The sequence below is a fragment of the Lepidochelys olivacea genome (assembly GCF_965140295.1).
Source record: "Lepidochelys olivacea isolate rLepOli2 genome assembly, chromosome: 2".
NCBI classification, from domain to species: Eukaryota; Metazoa; Chordata; order Testudines; family Cheloniidae; genus Lepidochelys; species Lepidochelys olivacea.
Window position 1 is genome coordinate 91,873,933 of NC_140412.1, and position 19,090 is coordinate 91,893,022.

Below are 19,090 nucleotides of genomic sequence, written 5' to 3' on the forward strand. Positions count from 1 at the left end.
GAGAGTTACATTTTTAAATAAAAAGAAAAACAGCTGACTGTTGTACTTGCATAATTAAAGTGCTGTTCTATCCGAAACAGTAACTTTAACAATTTCATTGTGGGGTCCCAATTAATCTCTCAATGGATTCCAAATCAAAATATGTTTGGTTTTCAAGTTGGACGACTGTCCAACCCATACAGAACTCACTGTAGGATAAAGACTACTTTTCTAAAGTTCAGTCCTACAAACTCAGACTGGAATCGCTCAATACTCTATCACTAGTAAGTAATAAAGGTTCTATAAGACAAGTTATGTCACTAGTGATACATTTAACATGCCCATTGCCTTCACTGGGTTTGCACAAGTGTCCCAACTGGATCATAATAAAGAAGAGAACAGACTCCAAGTCAACAATAGCTAGCAACTCACTTTTTTTCCCACTCAAGTAAACAGATCTTACTCTGAATAACCACAAAATAGATATGTCGAGAAAAGTGACACCAATTTTACATAGTTCTATGTGGTGCAGCATTTCTCTACTGCAGGCAAGTTAAATATGGTATGAGTTTTTTGTAATTAATAAAAAACAAAAAGTTTCACAATCCAAAAAAATCACAGGTACTAGATGTATTTAGGACTACCGTGTGATATGTTCTTAGTCAGCTTTAGTTTATCATCTGCAGGTACAAGACACCAATGTGTTCAAGAGAGACATTAGGGCCACGATCATACTTAACCTGTAGCCATTTTAAAATATCATACCTATATTTCAGTCCCATCCTATCCGCATTACATTGGCTAGGAATTGGCCTAGAAGTTAGCAAATATAAAGTGAAGCCACAGGAAATTTTTTTCCAAAGGTTGAAAATAATTGGGTTAGAGTTATATAGGTCATTTAAGAAGAAGAGATGTGATACGAAATGTTGAATGTCTACCTTTTTCTGGGTTCCCTCACTTGCAAACACCTTACTCCTACCTCTACCTTTCAATAGATTTCTCTCTTGGAAAACCTGTATGCAAGCTATACTTGAAGTTATGGTTTAATTAAGCAAAGGTATTAACTACCATATCCAATTGTAAAAGTTGTAGCCAATGAGGCAGAATGTCAGGCTTTTGGATGCTGTGTGGCCATATGGAGGTATTCTGCTGTCTCACCCTGGTAATCAGACCATGAGGGTCTCATTAGAGCCAAATCAGCAAGAGAAAAAAAAAAACAAATGACGAAGGGCACTAACAGGGAAGAACAGAAAAGGAGAAGCCATGGGAATAAACCAATCCAAGAGAAAGCTTACACAAGGGTCTATGGAGAGATATTTGCCAATATAGTCCAACTTCAGAGCTTTATTACTCAGGTTACTAAAACTGTAAAATAAAGGCATATCCCAAAAAGGCAAAAGGGGGTGGAATGAGAAATGAGTTTTGGACAAAACAATGGTCTGTTATACACAAAACTATGTTAACATTATGGTTTCAAAGTTAAGAAGTGCTAGAATTAAAGTTGAGTGCCATTGTACATATATATTATAATATGGTTTTAAATTACATGATCAAATTTTTTTTCAGTGAACAGGATGGACCTGCTCTAGTGATGAATCAGGGTTGTTTTTATAAAGGAGTCTTGTCTGCAGGACCTCCACCTTGTTTGTTGAAGTTGACAGATTTGTAATGAGAAAGGATGGACTCATGTCCTGGAGAACTGGATTCTACCCCTGCCTCAGCCAGAGTTCCTGTGTGATGCTAAGAAAATCATTTAAACGAAACTTTTCCACAGGTGATCACTAATTGTTTTGTTCCTCATTCTCTACATGTCCAACATGAGACCCTAGGCCTGTTTGCAGAAGTGTTGAAACTGAAATCAACAGGAACTGTAATTGAATATATACAGTGTTATATACTGCTGAAGACTGAAAAGTTAGGTCCTAATTGTCTCAACTTTGGCACCCCAAATTACTAGAAACTTGATTAACTCTGTGCCTCAGCCCCCTATCTAGAAAATGGGGATATCATCATTCCCCCTCCTCACAGGGGTTTTGTGAAGATTAATGTTGAGGCATTCTGATGCCGTTGGTAGGAGCACCATAGAAAAATTGATAAGGAAATTAAACTCTGTATTCAAAGCAGGGTTTGAATAGTATGCAGTAAATAAGGCCTGGGGCCAGATAGAACAACCAAGATACAATAATATACTGAACAGCTACTCATTAATCAAGCACCTTCCACAGTGTAACGAAGGAGGCAGACATCCTGTGGAAAAAAAAATAATATGCGATCATGTAATTAAAGTTTATATTGTAATGCACATACACAAGGGGGCTGAATTAAGACTACACAGGTAACCTTAACTCTTGTGTTTCTTCACTTTGAGTGCCTGATGTAGCAACTTTAATAATGTTCTTTTAACAAATTTTTTTTTTAAACCACAATTTTGTAGGATTTTAAAAAAGCAAACTGAAAATCAGAAATTCCATCATGTGGCCTCATACTGTCACTCACATGGGTCTTCAGCAGGGTTGGAACCTTTAGGTGCACAGCACAGACCTCTGCTACTTGAGCCAACAATAACTGTTAGCAGTGGTAAATTGTCATCCTTTATATGAACTAGCACTAGAGGAGGATGAAACCCTTTGTCAGCAGGTTTCACTTAATATTTTCTGACGAGAAGAATGGTGAGACTCTGAAATCTTAGGTTCCATTCCAGGTTCCAGAGGGACGTGCTCTCTAGCAGGAACAGACTTCTGCCCATTCCCCCAGTCTTCATCCCTCTTGCTCAGTCTCCTCCAAACTCTCTTTGTCTCAGTCCTGTGTCTTCCTCACTTCTGGCTCCTTGTCCTAATCCCATTATCCTTGTCCAACCAGATGCTGTTTTCATCCACACCTTCCCCCGCCCGCCACTTCCTGTACCCAGTGTCCTTGCTCAGTCAGTCCTGGTTCCCTCCTCCTGTCTCCTCATCCAGTCAGTCTCTTCCTTCCCCAGCACTAGCTCCCAGTCCCACTTTCCCTCAGCAAGCTCATTGTACAATCTGCTTCTTTCCATCTTTCCCCCACTTTGTCCCAGTCTCTAAGCACAGACGTCCAAGTTGTCCCCACCCCATCCTAGCTCCTTATCCAAGTTGTGTCTCCTCTGCCCTGCCCCCATTCTTCTCACTGGTTCCTAGTTCCTTGTCCAGCCAGTCCCAATGTCTCCCCAACTCCAGATCCTGTACCAGTGTCATAGTCCCCTGCCAAACAAACTGGCTCTCAGTCTTCTCTACACCTCTTTTCTTTAATGGCTTCCAGTACCAGCCTCCTTCAACATGTGCCCCCTCATCCCAGTCCCCCCGCTCAACCAGTCCCAGTCTACCATTCCAACTCAGTCCCCTGGCCTCAAGCTACTCCTTTCCCTCTTCCAGTCCTGCTTTTGTCCCCTCTCCAGTTCAATCAGGCAGCTTTCCTCTCCATGTTGCCTGGATGTTAGCAGGGGTCAGGGGTGTAACTGAGAAGACAGAGAAACAGGCTCCTTGCTCAGAGTTTTACTGCCAGGCCCAGAGCAGTCATTACAGGGAAAGTCCTTCTGAGCCCCCGAAGCCCCGGGCTGGAGCATACTTCATCACTCTGTGGGGAACAGTACATATATCTTCTGCCTGTGACTGGAGCGTGTGGGGGGGACAGAGGATTCTCACTCACTTTGTGTGGATGGCACATGTGCAAATCTGGTCAGCACTAGCAGCTCAGAGAGAGGCTTAAACATGCTCAATATGTAGTGAATCTTCAGAGAATTTAGCTATTAAATCTCTACTGAGCTGAACTGCATTTTATTTTTTTTTTAAGGCTTATCTATCTTGTCCAAATTCGGGTGCATTTTTCACCTGGACTACACAAAATGCACATTCCAGACTCATAGGCCATCTCTCCCTGCCAAATTTCATGTCTCTGCTCCAAAGAATGGGAGGATGCTAGGCATTTTTTTCCCCAAAAGAATCAGGAGAAATTTTTCACATGGGCAAAACAATGTATTCTTCCCTAGTCTTGAAATCAGAAATGGCTGAATGCTTTGGCAGAAGTTTTCCGTAAGAATTCAACCCAAGGCAATTCAACCCAGCATGACAAATTTCAGCCTAAATAATTAGAGCCTGATAAAGTTATAAGACACTGCTCTCAGTTGCTTATAATGGGAAGTGTTGAGCAACCTTAATATAGGTGGGGCTGGTAATTTTTTTTTTAATCTACTGATACAAGAACATAAGCATGTATGGGTCAAAGCTATTGGTCTATGTTAAGATAATGGTCTTAATGCAGTTCTAGTGACCAGGTATCCACCTCACCCAAAAAACTCCTTAACACAAGAAGCACTTTTATCAGTAACACAGCTGCAAAATCATGTTAGGGATGAACAAACTGTTATGTTACAGTTATGTCTGAAAGCTGTATTGAAAGTGCTCGAATCTTAGGGTTGGACATTGTCTAATGATGAGCCATACATTTAATTTTTAATCACAATTCATTGATTAGTTATGGATGTATGCAAAGCAGCATCTGAAACTGTAATGTTACTTTTTAACCTTCCGTTAATTTCAAATGGCTAAACAAGTTTAATACACATAACTTTTGGAGTAAGTCTTTCTAGCTCATATTTCAGCTAGAAGCAAAATTTTTTATGACCCAAACAAGTTTCTGAACAAACAGACACTTAAAAAGGGCCCAGGGTCTCAGAGAAATGCTGACAAAAATTTAAAGAGGGAGGAGACATTGCCAAGGCTACAATCACAATGTATATGCACATCAGAATAAAATTATGAGCGTTTAATACCAAGTTATGCAAACACAACAAAAGGTAAAGAGTAACAAACACAGGGTGGCCTGCAACTGGAGAATAACTGCACTGATTTTTTTTTTTTTTTTTTTTTAAAGTAAGGTAACTTTGTGGCAATCATTTAAAGAGAAACACTTCACTTTATTAGTAGGATATTGAACAGATGACTAACTTAAGGTACATCAAACTTTTGGCCTACCAACCTTGACAGCGTCTCTTTAAGAACTGACGCTGCAACAACAGAGCAAGGCCAAAGACTTACTCTAGCTGGACCCACGCCGACAAACATCTCTAAGAACTCAGAGCCATTGACTGTAATGAAAGGAACATTAGCTTCTCCTGCTGTAGCTTTAGCTAGAAGTGTTTTCCCAGTGCCTGGAGGACCCGTCAGAATGGCCCCCTACAAAAAGGAGCATAATTAGCTTCTTTCAAAGGAAGTATATTTGTTATAACATTTCTATCAGAACATATTCTCCACTTAATGTTATGATAATTAATCAGTCCAATACAAGAGGTCTAGAATGAGGTGAAGAATTAAGTTTAGGAGGCTGTACGCCTGATTCCGATCTCACTGGAACTTATACTAGTGTTAAACCAGCATATGAGAGATTAAAACAAATGGCAATCTGATGCCTGATTTTGAAAACAGATTTAGTGCAAGTAGTAAATTCAAAGCACGTAAATATGGCAGGTGTAAGATGGGGTCTGGGTGAAAAAAATTAGGCAGCTTTACAACAATGGATTATATAAGATAGTCCGTAAATTCTCTCTCTCTCTCGTTCTCCAGTTTTGGCCAACATTAAATTGGAGTACGCCCCTCAGGACAGGGACAGTCTTGTAGCAATGCACACTGTTGGCTCTTAACACTGGCTTTTCTTCAGATACTTTGTCAGGAGACAAGAGTTGGAAAGCGCCATCTACTTTAAAGATTTCTACTCTGATTCAAAGTATCTAGAGAATAGCTTTGTAGTTGAAATAATTTTAAATGAGGAGAGGAAAAAAATTCACCAAGTGCTGTTTAAAATAAGTGTTACATCTCCCTCATCTTCTGCGCTATTGTTCCCTTACCTTCGGGATTTTCGCTCCTAGATCCTGATATTGCTTTGGGTTTTTCAGAAAGTTAACAAACTCCATTATTTCTAATTTGGCCTCTTCACAGCCAGCTACATCTTTGAACTTGACATCTATTTCATCCTTTAGGACCTTGGCTGTGGTTTCACCTACGCTGAAGAGTCCACCCATTCCTCGCCCTGTTCGACCCATGCCAGCGGGCCCTCGTCTTAATGTGTACAGTAAGAAGCCAACTATAAGGACTGTGGGCAGCATGCTCAGAAGAAACGAGCTGAGGAGAGAGGGGAAAAAATAATCACACATTAGTAGAGAGTTGTCAAGGTTCCTCCCCCACTCTGAACTCTAGGGTACAGATGTGGGGACCTGCATGAAAAACCTCCTAAGCTTATCTTTACCAGCTTAGGTCAAAACTTCCCCAAGGTAACAAATATTACCCCCGTTATCCTTGGAATGGCCGCTACCACCACCAAACTAATACTGGTTACTGGGGAAGAGCTGTTTGGACGCGTCCTTCCCCCCAAAATACTTCCCAAAACCTTGCACCCCACTTCCTGGACAAGGTTTGGTAAAAAGCCTCACCAATTTGCCTAGGTGACTACAGACCCAGACCCTTGGATCTTAAGAACAATGAACAATCCTCCCAACACTTGCACTCCCCCTTTCCTGGGAAATGTTGGATAAAAAGCCTCACCAATTTGCATAGGTGACCACAGACCCAAACCCTTGGATCTGAGAACAATGAAAAAGCATTCAGTGTTTTACAAGAAGACTTTTAATAAAAAATAGAAGTAAATAGAAATAAAGAAATCCCCCCTGTAAAATCAGGATGGTATATATCTTACAGGGTAATTAGATTCAAAAACATAGAGAACCCCTCTAGGCAAAACCTTAAGTTACAAAAAAGATACACAGACAGAAATAGTTATTCTATTCAGCACAATTCTTTTCTCAGCCATTTAAAGAAATCATAATCTAACACATACCTAGCTAGATTACTTACTAAAAGTTCTAAGACTCCATTCCTGTTCTGTCCCCGGCCAAGACGACTACAGACAGACACACAAACCCTTTGTTTCTCTCCCTCCTCCCAGCTTTTGAAAGTATCTTGTCTCCTCATTGGTCATTTTGGTCAGGTGCCAGCGAGGTTACCTTTAGCTTCTTAACCCTTTACAGGTGAGAGGAGCTTTCCCCTGGCCAGGAGGGATTTCAAAGGGGTTTACCCTTCCCTTTATATTTATGACACGCCCCCCAAATCTCAGCTAGGGTGAAACACTGGCTGGGATTTCTTCCTGGAGCTCTAGGAAAACAGAGTTAATAAGACACATGCATCTCTAAATATACTACCAAGTACATAAGGACTAACAATATTTTCCACATCTCAAGGACGATTTTAACCAGTTGATTCTGGGAAACTTTCACGGGAGAGTGCATCAGCCACTTTGTTAGAAGCTCCTGAGATGTGTTGGATGTCGAAATCAAAGTCTTGGAGAGCTAAACTCCACCGAAGAAGTTTTCTGTTAGTTTCTTTGACGGTGTGAAGCCACTTTAGTGCAGCATGGTCGGTTTGCAGGTGGAAACGCCGTCCCCAAACATATGGGCGTAGCTTTTCCAGAGCGTAGACAATGGCATAACATTCTTTTTCAGTGACTGACCAGTTGCTTTCCCTCTCAGACAGTTTTTTGCTGAGAAACACTACAGGGTGGAATTCTTGATCAGGTCCTTTCTGCATTAAAACTGCTCCCACACCACGCTCGGAGGCATCTGTGGTTACTAGGAACGGTTTGTCAAAGTCTGGGGCCCTTAGTACAGGGTCAGACATGAGTGTCGCTTTAAGCTTGTTAAAGGCCTTCTGACACTTTCCGGTCCACTGAACAGCATTTGGCTGTTTCTTTTTGGTTAGGTCTGTCAGTGGGGCAGCGATTTGGCTGTAGTGCGGTACAAATCGTCTGTAATAACCGGCCAAGCCTAAGAAGGATTGAACCTGTTTCTTTGACTTTGGGACAGGCCACTTTTGGATAGCATCCACTTTGGCCTGTAGGGGGCTGATAGTTCCTTGACCCACCTGGTGTCCAAGGTAAGTCACTCTGTTTAGGCCTATTTGACACTTCTTAGCCTTAACAGTTAGTCCTGCCTCCCTTATGCGCTCAAGGACTTTTTGTAGATGTTCCAGGTGGTCTGCCCAGGAATCCGAAAATATGGCCACATCGTCAAGGTAGGCGACTGCATATTCTCCTAATCCCGCTAGGAGACCATCTACAAGTCTTTGGAAAGTGGCGGGTGCATTTCGCAGCCCGAAAGGGAGTACATTAAATTCATACAGCCCGAGATGTGTGATGAAGGCTGACCTTTCCTTGGCAGATTCATCTAGCGGTACCTGCCAGTACCCCTTGGTTAAGTCCAAGGTAGAGATGAACTGGGCCCTTCCCAGTTTCTCTAATAGTTCATCTGTGCGTGGCATGGGATAGTTGTCTGGGCGAGTTACAGCATTTAGCTTACGGTAGTCCACGCAAAAACGTATTTCCCCATCTGGTTTGGGAACTAGAACCACTGGAGATGCCCATGCACTTTCAGAGGGGCGGATTACACCCATCTGTAACATATCCTGGATCTCCCGTTCTATAGCAGTTTTAGCTTGAGGAGACACCCGGTAAGGGTGGACCCTAATTGGGTGAGCATTACCTGTGTCAATGGAGTGGTATGCCCGTTCAGTCAGTCCTGGGGTGGCTGAGAACGTTGGCGCGTAGCTAGTGCACAGCTTCTGGATCTGCTGTCGCTGCATACGCCCAAGGGTCATGGAGAGGTTCACCTCTTCCACACCACCAGCACATTTCCCTTCGTAATAGACACCTTCAGGCCACTCAGCGTCGTCTCCTCCCTGGGCTGTAAACTGACAAACCTTTAATTCTCTGGAATAAAAGGGCTTTAGAGAATTAATATGATACACCTTAGGCTTTCGGTTGGAGGTGGGGAATGCTATGAGATAATTAACAGCTCCCAGGCGCTCCTGGACCACGAATGGCCCTTCCCACGATGCTTCCATTTTATGGGCCTGGAGCGCCTTTAAGACCATGACCTGGTCTCCTACTTTGAAGGAACGCTCTCTGGCATGTTTATCATACCAGGCTTTTTGCTCTTTTTGAGCATCCTGTAAGTTTTCTCTAGCAAGGGCTAAAGAGGTTCGGAGGGTGTTTTGTAGGTTGGTTACAAAGTCCAGAATGTTAGTTCCTGGAGAAGGTGTAAATCCCTCCCATTGCTGCTTCACCAACTGCAATGGCCCCTTAACCTCACGGCCATATACAAGTTCAAATGGGGAAAACCCTAAACTGGGATGTGGTACAGCTCTGTAGGCAAAGAGCAACTGCTGCAATACTAGGTCCCAATCATTGGAGTGCTCATTTACGAATTTACGTATCATGGCCCCCAAAGTTCCATTAAACTTCTCCACCATGCCATTTGTTTGATGATGGTAAGGAGTGGCAACCAAGTGATTTACCCCATGAGCTTCCCAAAGGTTTTTCATAGTTCCTGCCAGGAAATTAGTCCCTGCATCTGTGAGGATGTCAGAGGGCCAACCTACCCTGGCAAAAATGTCTGCTAGTGCCTGGCACACACTTTTAGCCCTGGTGTTGCTTAGAGCTACTGCTTCCGGCCATCGGGTGGCAAAATCCATGAAAGTCAGTATGTACTGCTTTCCTCTGGGTGTCTTTTTCGGAAAAGGACCCAGAATATCCACAGCTACTCAGTGAAATGGAACTTCAATGATGGGGAGTGGCTGGAGAGGAGCTTTGACCTGGTCTTGGGGTTTTCCCACTCTTTGGCACACCTCACAAGACTGGACATAGGTAGAAACATCCTTGCCCATTCCCTCCCAGTGGAATGACCCCCCCAAACGGTCTTTGGTCCTGTTCACCCCAGCATGGCCACTAGGGTGATCATGGGCTAAGCTCAAGAGCTTGGCCCGGTATTTAGTTGGAACTACCAACTGTCTCTGAGGATGCCAGTCTTCCTGGTGTCCCCCAGAAAGAGTTTCCTTGTATAAAAGTCCTCTTTCTACAACAAACCTGGATCGATTAGAAGAGCTGAGAGGCGGTGGGTTGCTCCGTGCCGCCGTCCAAGCTCTCTGGAGGCTTTCATCTGCTTCCTGTTCGGTCTGGAACTGTTCCCTTGATGCTGGAGACATCAGTTCCTCATGGGATTGTGGACCTAGGCTTGGTCCCTCTGGAAGCGATATAGGGGATGGAGCTGTTTCTGTTGACTGTGAACCGCTCTCCGCTGGTGCACTATGTTGGGATTCAGGCTCCGGCTGAGCCTCTTGTGTAGGGTTATCGGCTGCTGCCAGTTCAGGTTCGGTGGGGCCCTCTGGTGTTGAGGTTGCAAGTACTGGATTCAGTGCTGACACGGGGTCTGGTGTTGGTTGTTTGGCTGGTTCCGGTTCTGGGACTGGTTCCGTCTGGGTCTCTGGGACTGGATCCACTACTGCTGTTGCAGACATTGGCCTGGGGTCCAGGTCCATCACCTCTGACTGGGTCCTGATAGAAGTTTCCGGAACAGAGCTAGGCCTCACGGCTTGTTTAGCCTGGTTGCGGGTGACCATTCCCACCCTCTTGGCCTGCTTCACATGATTGGCCAAGTCTTCCCCCAACAGCATGGGGATGGGATAATCATCATAGACTGCAAAAGTCCACATTCCTGACCAGCCCTTGTACTGGACAGGCAACTTGGCTGTAGGCAAATTGAAAGAGTTGGACTTGAAGGGTTGAATCGTCACTTGGATCTCTGGGTTGATTAAATTGGGGTCCACTAAGGAAGCATGGATAGCTGACACTTGTGCTCCGGTGTCCCTCCACGCGGTGACCTTCTTCCCACCCACACTCACAGTTTCCCTCCGCTCCAAGGGTATCTGGGAGGTATCTGGGCCTGTGGACCTCTGGTGTGATTCCGGTGCAATGAACTGTAATCTGTTGGGGTTCTTGGGGCAGTTGGCCTTTACATGCCCCAGCTCGTTACACTTAAAACATCGTCCAGCTGACGGGTCACTGGGGCGAGGAGGGTTGCTGGAGAACGGGGTGGTGGGACGATAAGGGGTCTGGAGGGTTCTTTGGGAGGTAGGTGGGGCTTTGGGCAGCCCCCGGTAATAGGGTGTGGTCTGGGGTGGTCCCTTCTGGTCTCCGCTCCAACTGCGACCAGTTTTCTTCTTCTCTGCCACCTCCACCCATCTGGCTCCAATCTCTCCTGCCTCAATTACAGTTTTGGGTTTCCCATCTAGGATGTATCTTTCTATTTCCTCAGGAACACCCTCTAAGAATTGTTCCATTTGCATTAGGAAGGGCAAATTTACTGGAGATTCAACACTTGCTCCTGATATCCAGGCATCCCAATGTTTTACAATGTGGTAGGCATGTCGGGTAAATGACATGTCTGGTTTCCACCTTAGGGCTCTGAACCTCCGACGAGACTGCTCGGGTGTTATCCCCATTCTGACTCTCGCCTTGGATTTAAACAGTTCATACTTGTTCATGTGTTCTTTAGGCATTTCAGCTGCCACCTCAGCTAAGGGTCCACTGAGCTGCGGCCTCAGCTCTACCATGTATTGGTCAGTAGAGATGTTGTACCCAAGGCAGGCCCTTTCGAAGTTTTCTAAGAAGGCCTCAGTATCATCACCTGCCTTGTAGGTGGGGAACTTTCTGGGATGGGAAGTGGTACCTGGAGAAGGATGGCTAGGGTTTGTTGGTATATTCTGCTGGGCCTTTATCCTCTCCATCTCCTCCACATGCTTCCTTGCCTCCATTTCCCTCTTGTGGGCAGCCTCCTGTACCTCCTTCTCCAGCCGCATGAGTTCTATCTGTCTTTCATGTTCCCTTTGTTTTTCCTCAGCCTGCAATTTGGCTAATTCCAGCTGTAGTCGAGCTGAGGATTTGGCCATTCTAACCTCTCTGTTTTTAACTAACTTTACACCCGAGGTTTAGAAATAAACAAACAAAACTTGGCTGTAAAATTTTGCTGTGCTGGAATAGAATACCTATTCTCTGATAGTGATTGTCAGCCTACAGAAAAAGACAATTCCCTTGTCTCTGCTCTGGGCCCAAATTAAAGCAAAAAACCTCCAACTACTTGGAAAACTGCTTACCCAGCCCAAAGAAAAAAAAAAAATTTCTTTTCAAACCTGTGCTCCTTGTAAAACAAAAAAAAATCAAAATCCTAAAAAAACCCTGCCACTTTTGTCTCCAGGCAAATGGGTAGAGCACACACCCCCTATTTACTTTTAGGAAGAAAAGAAAAAAAAACCTCTGGGTTGGAAGACTGTGAATTTCCCTGCAGGAGTTAAGTACCCTGCCTCTAGGCAAAGAAAACCTGCAATTCACAAGATAATCCCCTTTTGTCTCTGCTTGGCCACAAAGCCGAGAGAAACCAAGCTGCTTTCAGTTTCAAAGCTGCCTTCTGGACTTCCTAAAAATTCCTTTTTAAAATCTGTATTTCTAGTTCAAAAAATCTCAACTGGATCTCAAAATGATTTCAGGTTAATCCCACCACTGTGCCACCATGTCAAGGTTCCTCCCCCACTCTGAACTCTAGGGTACAGATGTGGGGACCTGCATGAAAAACCTCCTAAGCTTATCTTTACCAGCTTAGGTCAAAACTTCCCCAAGGTAACAAATATTACCCCCGTTATCCTTGGAATGGCCGCTACCACCACCAAACTAATACTGGTTACTGGGGAAGAGCTGTTTGGACGCGTCCTTCCCCCCAAAATACTTCCCAAAACCTTGCACCCCACTTCCTGGACAAGGTTTGGTAAAAAGCCTCACCAATTTGCCTAGGTGACTACAGACCCAGACCCTTGGATCTTAAGAACAATGAACAATCCTCCCAACACTTGCACTCCCCCTTTCCTGGGAAATGTTGGATAAAAAGCCTCACCAATTTGCATAGGTGACCACAGACCCAAACCCTTGGATCTGAGAACAATGAAAAAGCATTCAGTGTTTTACAAGACGACTTTTAATAAAAAATAGAAGTAAATAGAAATAAAGAAATCCCCCCTGTAAAATCAGGATGGTATATATCTTACAGGGTAATTAGATTCAAAAACATAGAGAACCCCTCTAGGCAAAACCTTAAGTTACAAAAAAGATACACAGACAGAAATAGTTATTCTATTCAGCACAATTCTTTTCTCAGCCATTTAAAGAAATCATAATCTAACACATACCTAGCTAGATTACTTACTAAAAGTTCTAAGACTCCATTCCTGTTCTGTCCCCGGCCAAGACGACTACAGACAGACACACAAACCCTTTGTTTCTCTCCCTCCTCCCAGCTTTTGAAAGTATCTTGTCTCCTCATTGGTCATTTTGGTCAGGTGCCAGCGAGGTTACCTTTAGCTTCTTAACCCTTTACAGGTGAGAGGAGCTTTCCCCTGGCCAGGAGGGATTTCAAAGGGGTTTACCCTTCCCTTTATATTTATGACAAGAGTCACTACTGTATATTACAATGCATAAAAAAGTTAATTTCCATTACAGATCTTGGAGGTTATTCATCAGAGTTTATGTTCTAGTAATCTGTAGACTTAAGTTAAAGGCAATACATAACGATGTTAAGGGGAAATATGGGAACAGATACTAAACTAGAGAAACCATAAACAGATTCTATAGAGCCTCCTTTTTTGTGATCATGATCACAAGGAATTAACATTTAAAGATGTGGACTGAAATGTATTTGAATTAAAACCCTTAAAAAAAAAACATCAGACAACTGTCAAACAGCATTTAAACAGTGAAATACCCCTATGTATCTATTAGTGACAAGTGACAGAACTGGAAACTGAAGTCATCTCCTTATCCTTGTAACAAGCTCAATGGGAAATGACAGTATGCCTCAATATTTTATCAGAAGACCACCTAGAAGAGAGAAGCAGCTCAGTTTCCATGCCCACTGAAACTCTCTCTGCTAATGAGGCTGTCAGTTATGATCAACAGTCCTAAAACAACAGCTCCCAACCTTTATGCTGGAATTCCTCTTACAGGCACAGTTTTCCCCTTAACCCCCCTCCCCCTCATTTTGCCTAATGCTGCTTTTTGCTATTGCTGTTATTTCACTCTGTTTACTCCTCCTTTCTTCCTTCCTCATTCAGTCCCAGTATATCCCTTCCCCATACCCATGGTCCCCATAATCTGACACACCCCTTCCACCATCACTGCTCATTCTGTCCCAGCACAGCTCTCTGCAAGCTAGTTACCTCTGGTACTTAGACATCCCCATTTCCATAGTATCCTAACAATCTTTAATGCATTTATCTTCACAGTATCCCTGGGAAGTACTATTATTTCCCTTTCATTAATGAGGATTGAGGCACAGAGACATATAAAACCTTGTCTTAACTACTAAGAGAAGTGTATTTTTACCTCAGGGTAACTAATATATATGAGCTATCCCCACTGAAAACACAGTGAAGACAATGCATTGAATTTTACTGTGAGATTAGTTAGGCAAAGTTAATCTCAGGCAGGGATATAGTGCTGACTTTGTGGTAAAATAAAAATGTCTTGTCTTCACAGAATTTTTACCTGGGAATAGCTCATGCACTAGTTACCCCAATGTTAAAAAAAAAAAAAAAAGCATCATTTTAGCAATGAAGACAAGGCTTAAGTGACTTGGCTCAAAGTCACACAGGCAGTCTGTGGGGAATCAGCGAATTGAACCCAGGGCTCCGAGTCCAGGCTAAACACTGGACCATCTTTCCTGCTGCCATAGAGAAAACAAGGAACACAGCGTATCACTACCCAGTACAGAGGGAGAAAAAAATATGCATACCCAGATGGTGGCAACAGTGACAGACACTGAAAGAACATGCATATATGGATGTATAGAGTATGGGAGTAGCATACTCCAGGAGATGTAATTCCTGACAGGCCAAACTAATTTTACAGAGCTCAACAGCAGTCATTCTTTCAATAACTGCTCACCTGGACCAGAATGAAACCAAATTTCTGAGGTAAAAATCCTTATTTCCCCATACACCTGAGCCATTCAGAGCCCAGGACACACATCCTTAACAAGAGGGGTAGTTGGGGTCTGTGCTGAAGACCGCTCAGAAAAATGAAGATACCAAAGATAAATGCAAAGAATATAATTTCTGTTTTGGAGCCTCTACTCTTTATTTGGGTAACACAAGTGCTACAAACATAAATTAAGTTTGCCTATTTAAGGGGATAAGCGGGGTCAGCTGCAGATGCACAGAAAAAGATACATATTATCTAATGAGAAGCTAAGCTTGGGAAAATTTACATGAGATGAAGATTTTGAATAAAGATAAGTAATTCATTGTCATATGTACAGCATATTAAACACACACAAAGGTCAAAGCAGAAGTGAGCTTTTCATAATACTGCCATCTAGTGTGCCATGATATGAATACAGGACATCCCCATTATTCCACTGGGAAAGAACAAGTTTATCAACATATCTAGTTTAAACAGCTTCTTACCCATCACTTTCCGCTGAGTAGACTACAGGTAATCTGTTCTCCCCTTCTATTCCGAACTCTTGCTGTGCAGTTTCCAGATTCCGCTCAAAAGTGTCCACACTACCAATATTAAACCAGACATATTGCTATAAAAAAACAAAATTATGATCACAAGAGGAATAATTTGTTTCAACCTCATCACAATCCATCTAAAGATTAAAAACAGACACAAAAATCAGTGGCCTAATCTCAGACTAAAGGACTGATTCACTGTTTCAGAACTGAAATATTTACTTTAGTTTACAAAATTGTAATTTATATTTACTGCAGAATAGAATGAGTTTAGATTTAGTAGGTACATTTATGGAAACTCATATCATCCAAATTCTTACTGGAGGACCATTACTTAGGCTTGACTTTGATCATTACAATCACAGAAGTCATATATGCCAGGATTTTCATGAACTTTAAACAGGCTTAAATTCTGACTTTTTTTTTTTTTAACTTTTTAATGAGAGGGTGAATTCAATGAGCTGACTAGAACAGACATTAAAATCTTCAAAGGGAAATCAAGGGCTGCCTATGAGGCAGAGAGAGAACGCAACAGCCCAGCAAATATACAATGGCCACTTGGTCTTAGTAAAGACTATTTCACCTGAAGAGGAAGGAGGCTCCTCACTCTCAGGTTTGAAAAGAAAAAAGTTTTCTTCATACATTTTGTGAAACTAAGTTACAAAAGTTGGCTTGCTATGGCACCTCAACTATTCACTTTTAATCACAATGCTTAACAGTTAGTGCACTGTTTCTGTTAAACACACCACACTCAGATTTTAAACAATGAGACCAGATTTTTTACTTTAAGAAACATGTTTCTAGGATTTGTCTTTTTTTACCATGACTAGCCCTGAAAACCTGCTATTGCATAAAATTGTAACTCTAACCATTAACTGGTTGAGAAACCAAGGCCAATCATGGTTTATAGGTTAAAGAGTAAGTGTACAAACAATGTGAGCAGTAAATCACATTAGCTTCACTGATGAAATAACTGTTGCATATTTCATTTTACACTGGAGGGATGTCCAGACTTTGGTTCAGCAAAAGCTGATAGTCTGGAAAAGAAGCTTCTTGGTTACAGTCTAAAAATAGAAGTGACAACCATATAACTTTTTAAGAATATGTAATCATGTTTTAGGGATATGACCAGTGGTAAAGTCATCCAGCTTGCTAAACATTAAGCATGTCTGAAATGATCAGTACTGTCGTCCAAACCCAAACATTTCAATAGTTATCAACATTCCCCCTAAGTTTTCTTTCTGCTGCATGGGCCACAAACTCCACTGAGCACTGGATTTTAGTCTTTGGGCAAACTTACATAAAAAAAAAAAAGTCTTATTGGGGTGTTGGGGTGGCTACTCTGAATGGGAATGGGGAGTTGAGTGTCAGGGTGGAGGGAGCAGAGGAATAGGGGTGTAAGAGGAGTAGGGCATGTGTGGGTGGGTGTTGCACATGAGGAGCAGAGTGAAATGAGGCTGCAGGGGAGGTCAGGGTGTCAGGGCGGGTGCTCCATATAAACAGTGGGGGACAGTCCGGGTGTCAGGGATAAGAGGGAGAGCAGGGTGGGTGCTCTAAATTGGGACAGAGGGGAGCAGCTGAGTCTCAATGGTGGTGGTGGTGGAGGAAACAGCCCAGTCAGTCCCAGGCTGGAAATGGGTATCGGCAGTTTGCATCTCTCTCGCAAGGGTAGCTGTTCTTAGCCCTCACCCAATCACCCCATATCCTACTTGCTCCCCCACCGATCCCAATCACCGCTGCAGCCACTACAGCCCCTCCAGGTCACATTCTCGCCTCTGCCCCCATGAGCCAAAAAGCCCCTGCAGCACCCGCCCCAGAGAAATAGGCAGTTGTGAGTGGCAGTTTGTGACATGAGTGGTACATGGAAAATTGTTGGTCCACTCCCACAAGTGTATGTAGTTTACAGGGAATAGTGATAGTTATTAGCACTAACTTTTTTTTTTTTTTTTTTTTTTTTTTTTTTAAAGTTTAGGGCTTGTTTTTGGGTACTTTACTTTTTGGAGCACTTTAGCCACGACTTATGCTTTCATCCTCTCCAGGTTACAGGGAAATGGTTCCAAAGGAGAACCAGGAAGTGTTTGACTAACCTAAGAGCTATGTTTCTTAAGACAATGGAAGAGTTAAAATCCAGATCATCTCTTCAGTTTTCACTTAGCTAGTGAAGCTTGGAAAATCATGAAGATTCCATTTTTTTTGGTAGGGGCAGTCAAGTGAGTTTATGGATAAATGCATGTACTACTAAAGGATTTTCAATACTAGATGGTGCAGTATGTTGTGGATTATTTACAGTAGGAAACTACTAGCTGCTGAAACACAGATTTCTGAAGGCTCCGCACGTGGACTAAGACAGTAGGCATGGGAAGGAAAGAACAACTACAAAACAGTTTTTAAATTAGTTTTGAATTGTGCCTTGGTTTCAGCTACTTATAGGGGTAGAGCATGGATAAACAGAAGCAGGAGAGACAGGAAAACAAAATAGTCAGAACATTAAAGGTAATCCTACGAAAGTTAAAATAGGAGAGAATGGTAATAGACAGACCAAGTTTTCTGCAGCAACAATTTTGTATTTGAAGTGAAGAGTTCTGCTGCCTTCTGTAATACATTTATCCATATTCAAAACTAAAATTTACCCCCTCCATAGGAGACTTTCCTGGGGTAAAGACCACTCTAACAAAGCGCTTGTTCACTACTTCTAGTCTGTCCACCTGCAAGATAAAGAAACATTTTTAGAATGCACTACAGATAATTTTACAGAAACATTCTAAAATGCATCCCCGATTCACCGCTGGTGTAATAGTGTGTAATTCTAATTTTCCTTTTAATGTACAGAAGCAGAAAAATTAAGATTGAGATTTTATAGTTGAGAAGCTACAGTTAATACTGAGATGGCCATTCTGTCAAAAATAACTTTCAGTCACTTAGGCCATGTCTACACCACATCCTTTACAGCAGGACAGCTGTGCCAATGCACAGGAAAACACTTCTCTTCATGAAACAAAACACTCCATTAATCCTCCATTCTAGTGGGCAACCGATTTGCATTCAGGTGGGAATACACATATCTAATTACATTTATTTCAGTAACTGGACGTGCAAATAAACAGCGAGAGCCCAATTTTCAAATATAATAATCTAAACAGGGTGCCCAAATCTCATATTTTGACAGTCAGCTACATAAGTCTCAATAAATGATCAACAGCGAAGACTACTGCATTAGAAAGGAGGACTGGATGACCTAATAGGCTTTTTTAATCACAGAAGAGGTCTAAATGAAATTATTATAAGGTATGTGCAAAAGTGGTTGAAAGGCTGTATTCAATGAGTAGTCATCAACAGTTCACAGTCAAGCTGGAGATGAGGGAGGGGGCACACATCTTGTGGGATCCCCTAGGATTAAAATTCAAAATGACCTTGACAAATCAGAGAACTGGTCTGAAATCAACAAGATAAAATTTAATAAAGACAATGGCAAAGTATTACACTTAGGAAGGAAAAAAACCCTCAAATGCACAACTACAAAATGGGTAATAACTGGCTAGGCAGCACTACTGCTGAAAAGGATCTGGGGGTTACAGGGGATCACAAATTGAATATCAGTCAACAGTGTGATGCAGTTGCAAAAAAGGCGAATACCATTCTGGGGTGTATTAACAGGAGTGTTGCATGTAAGATACAGGAGACAATTGTCCCACTCTTCTCAGCACTGGTGAGGC

The 19,090-nt window shown here is 42.6% G+C and overlaps 1 protein-coding gene across 1 annotated transcript in view; it reads right to left on the reverse strand.

The window, feature by feature from the left end:
* AFG3L2 (AFG3 like matrix AAA peptidase subunit 2) overlaps window positions 1–19,090 on the reverse strand; it is a 50,761-nt gene that overhangs the window by 16,467 nt on the left and 15,204 nt on the right. The window contains exons 6-9 of the mRNA XM_084619691.1: window positions 18,008–18,082; window positions 15,327–15,451; window positions 5,840–6,113; window positions 5,034–5,171 (exon numbers count right to left, since the gene is read on the reverse strand). Of these exons, the coding sequence (XP_084475817.1) occupies window positions 5,034–5,171; window positions 5,840–6,113; window positions 15,327–15,451; window positions 18,008–18,082 (612 nt within the window). The remainder of the gene's footprint in view (window positions 1–5,033; window positions 5,172–5,839; window positions 6,114–15,326; window positions 15,452–18,007; window positions 18,083–19,090) is intronic.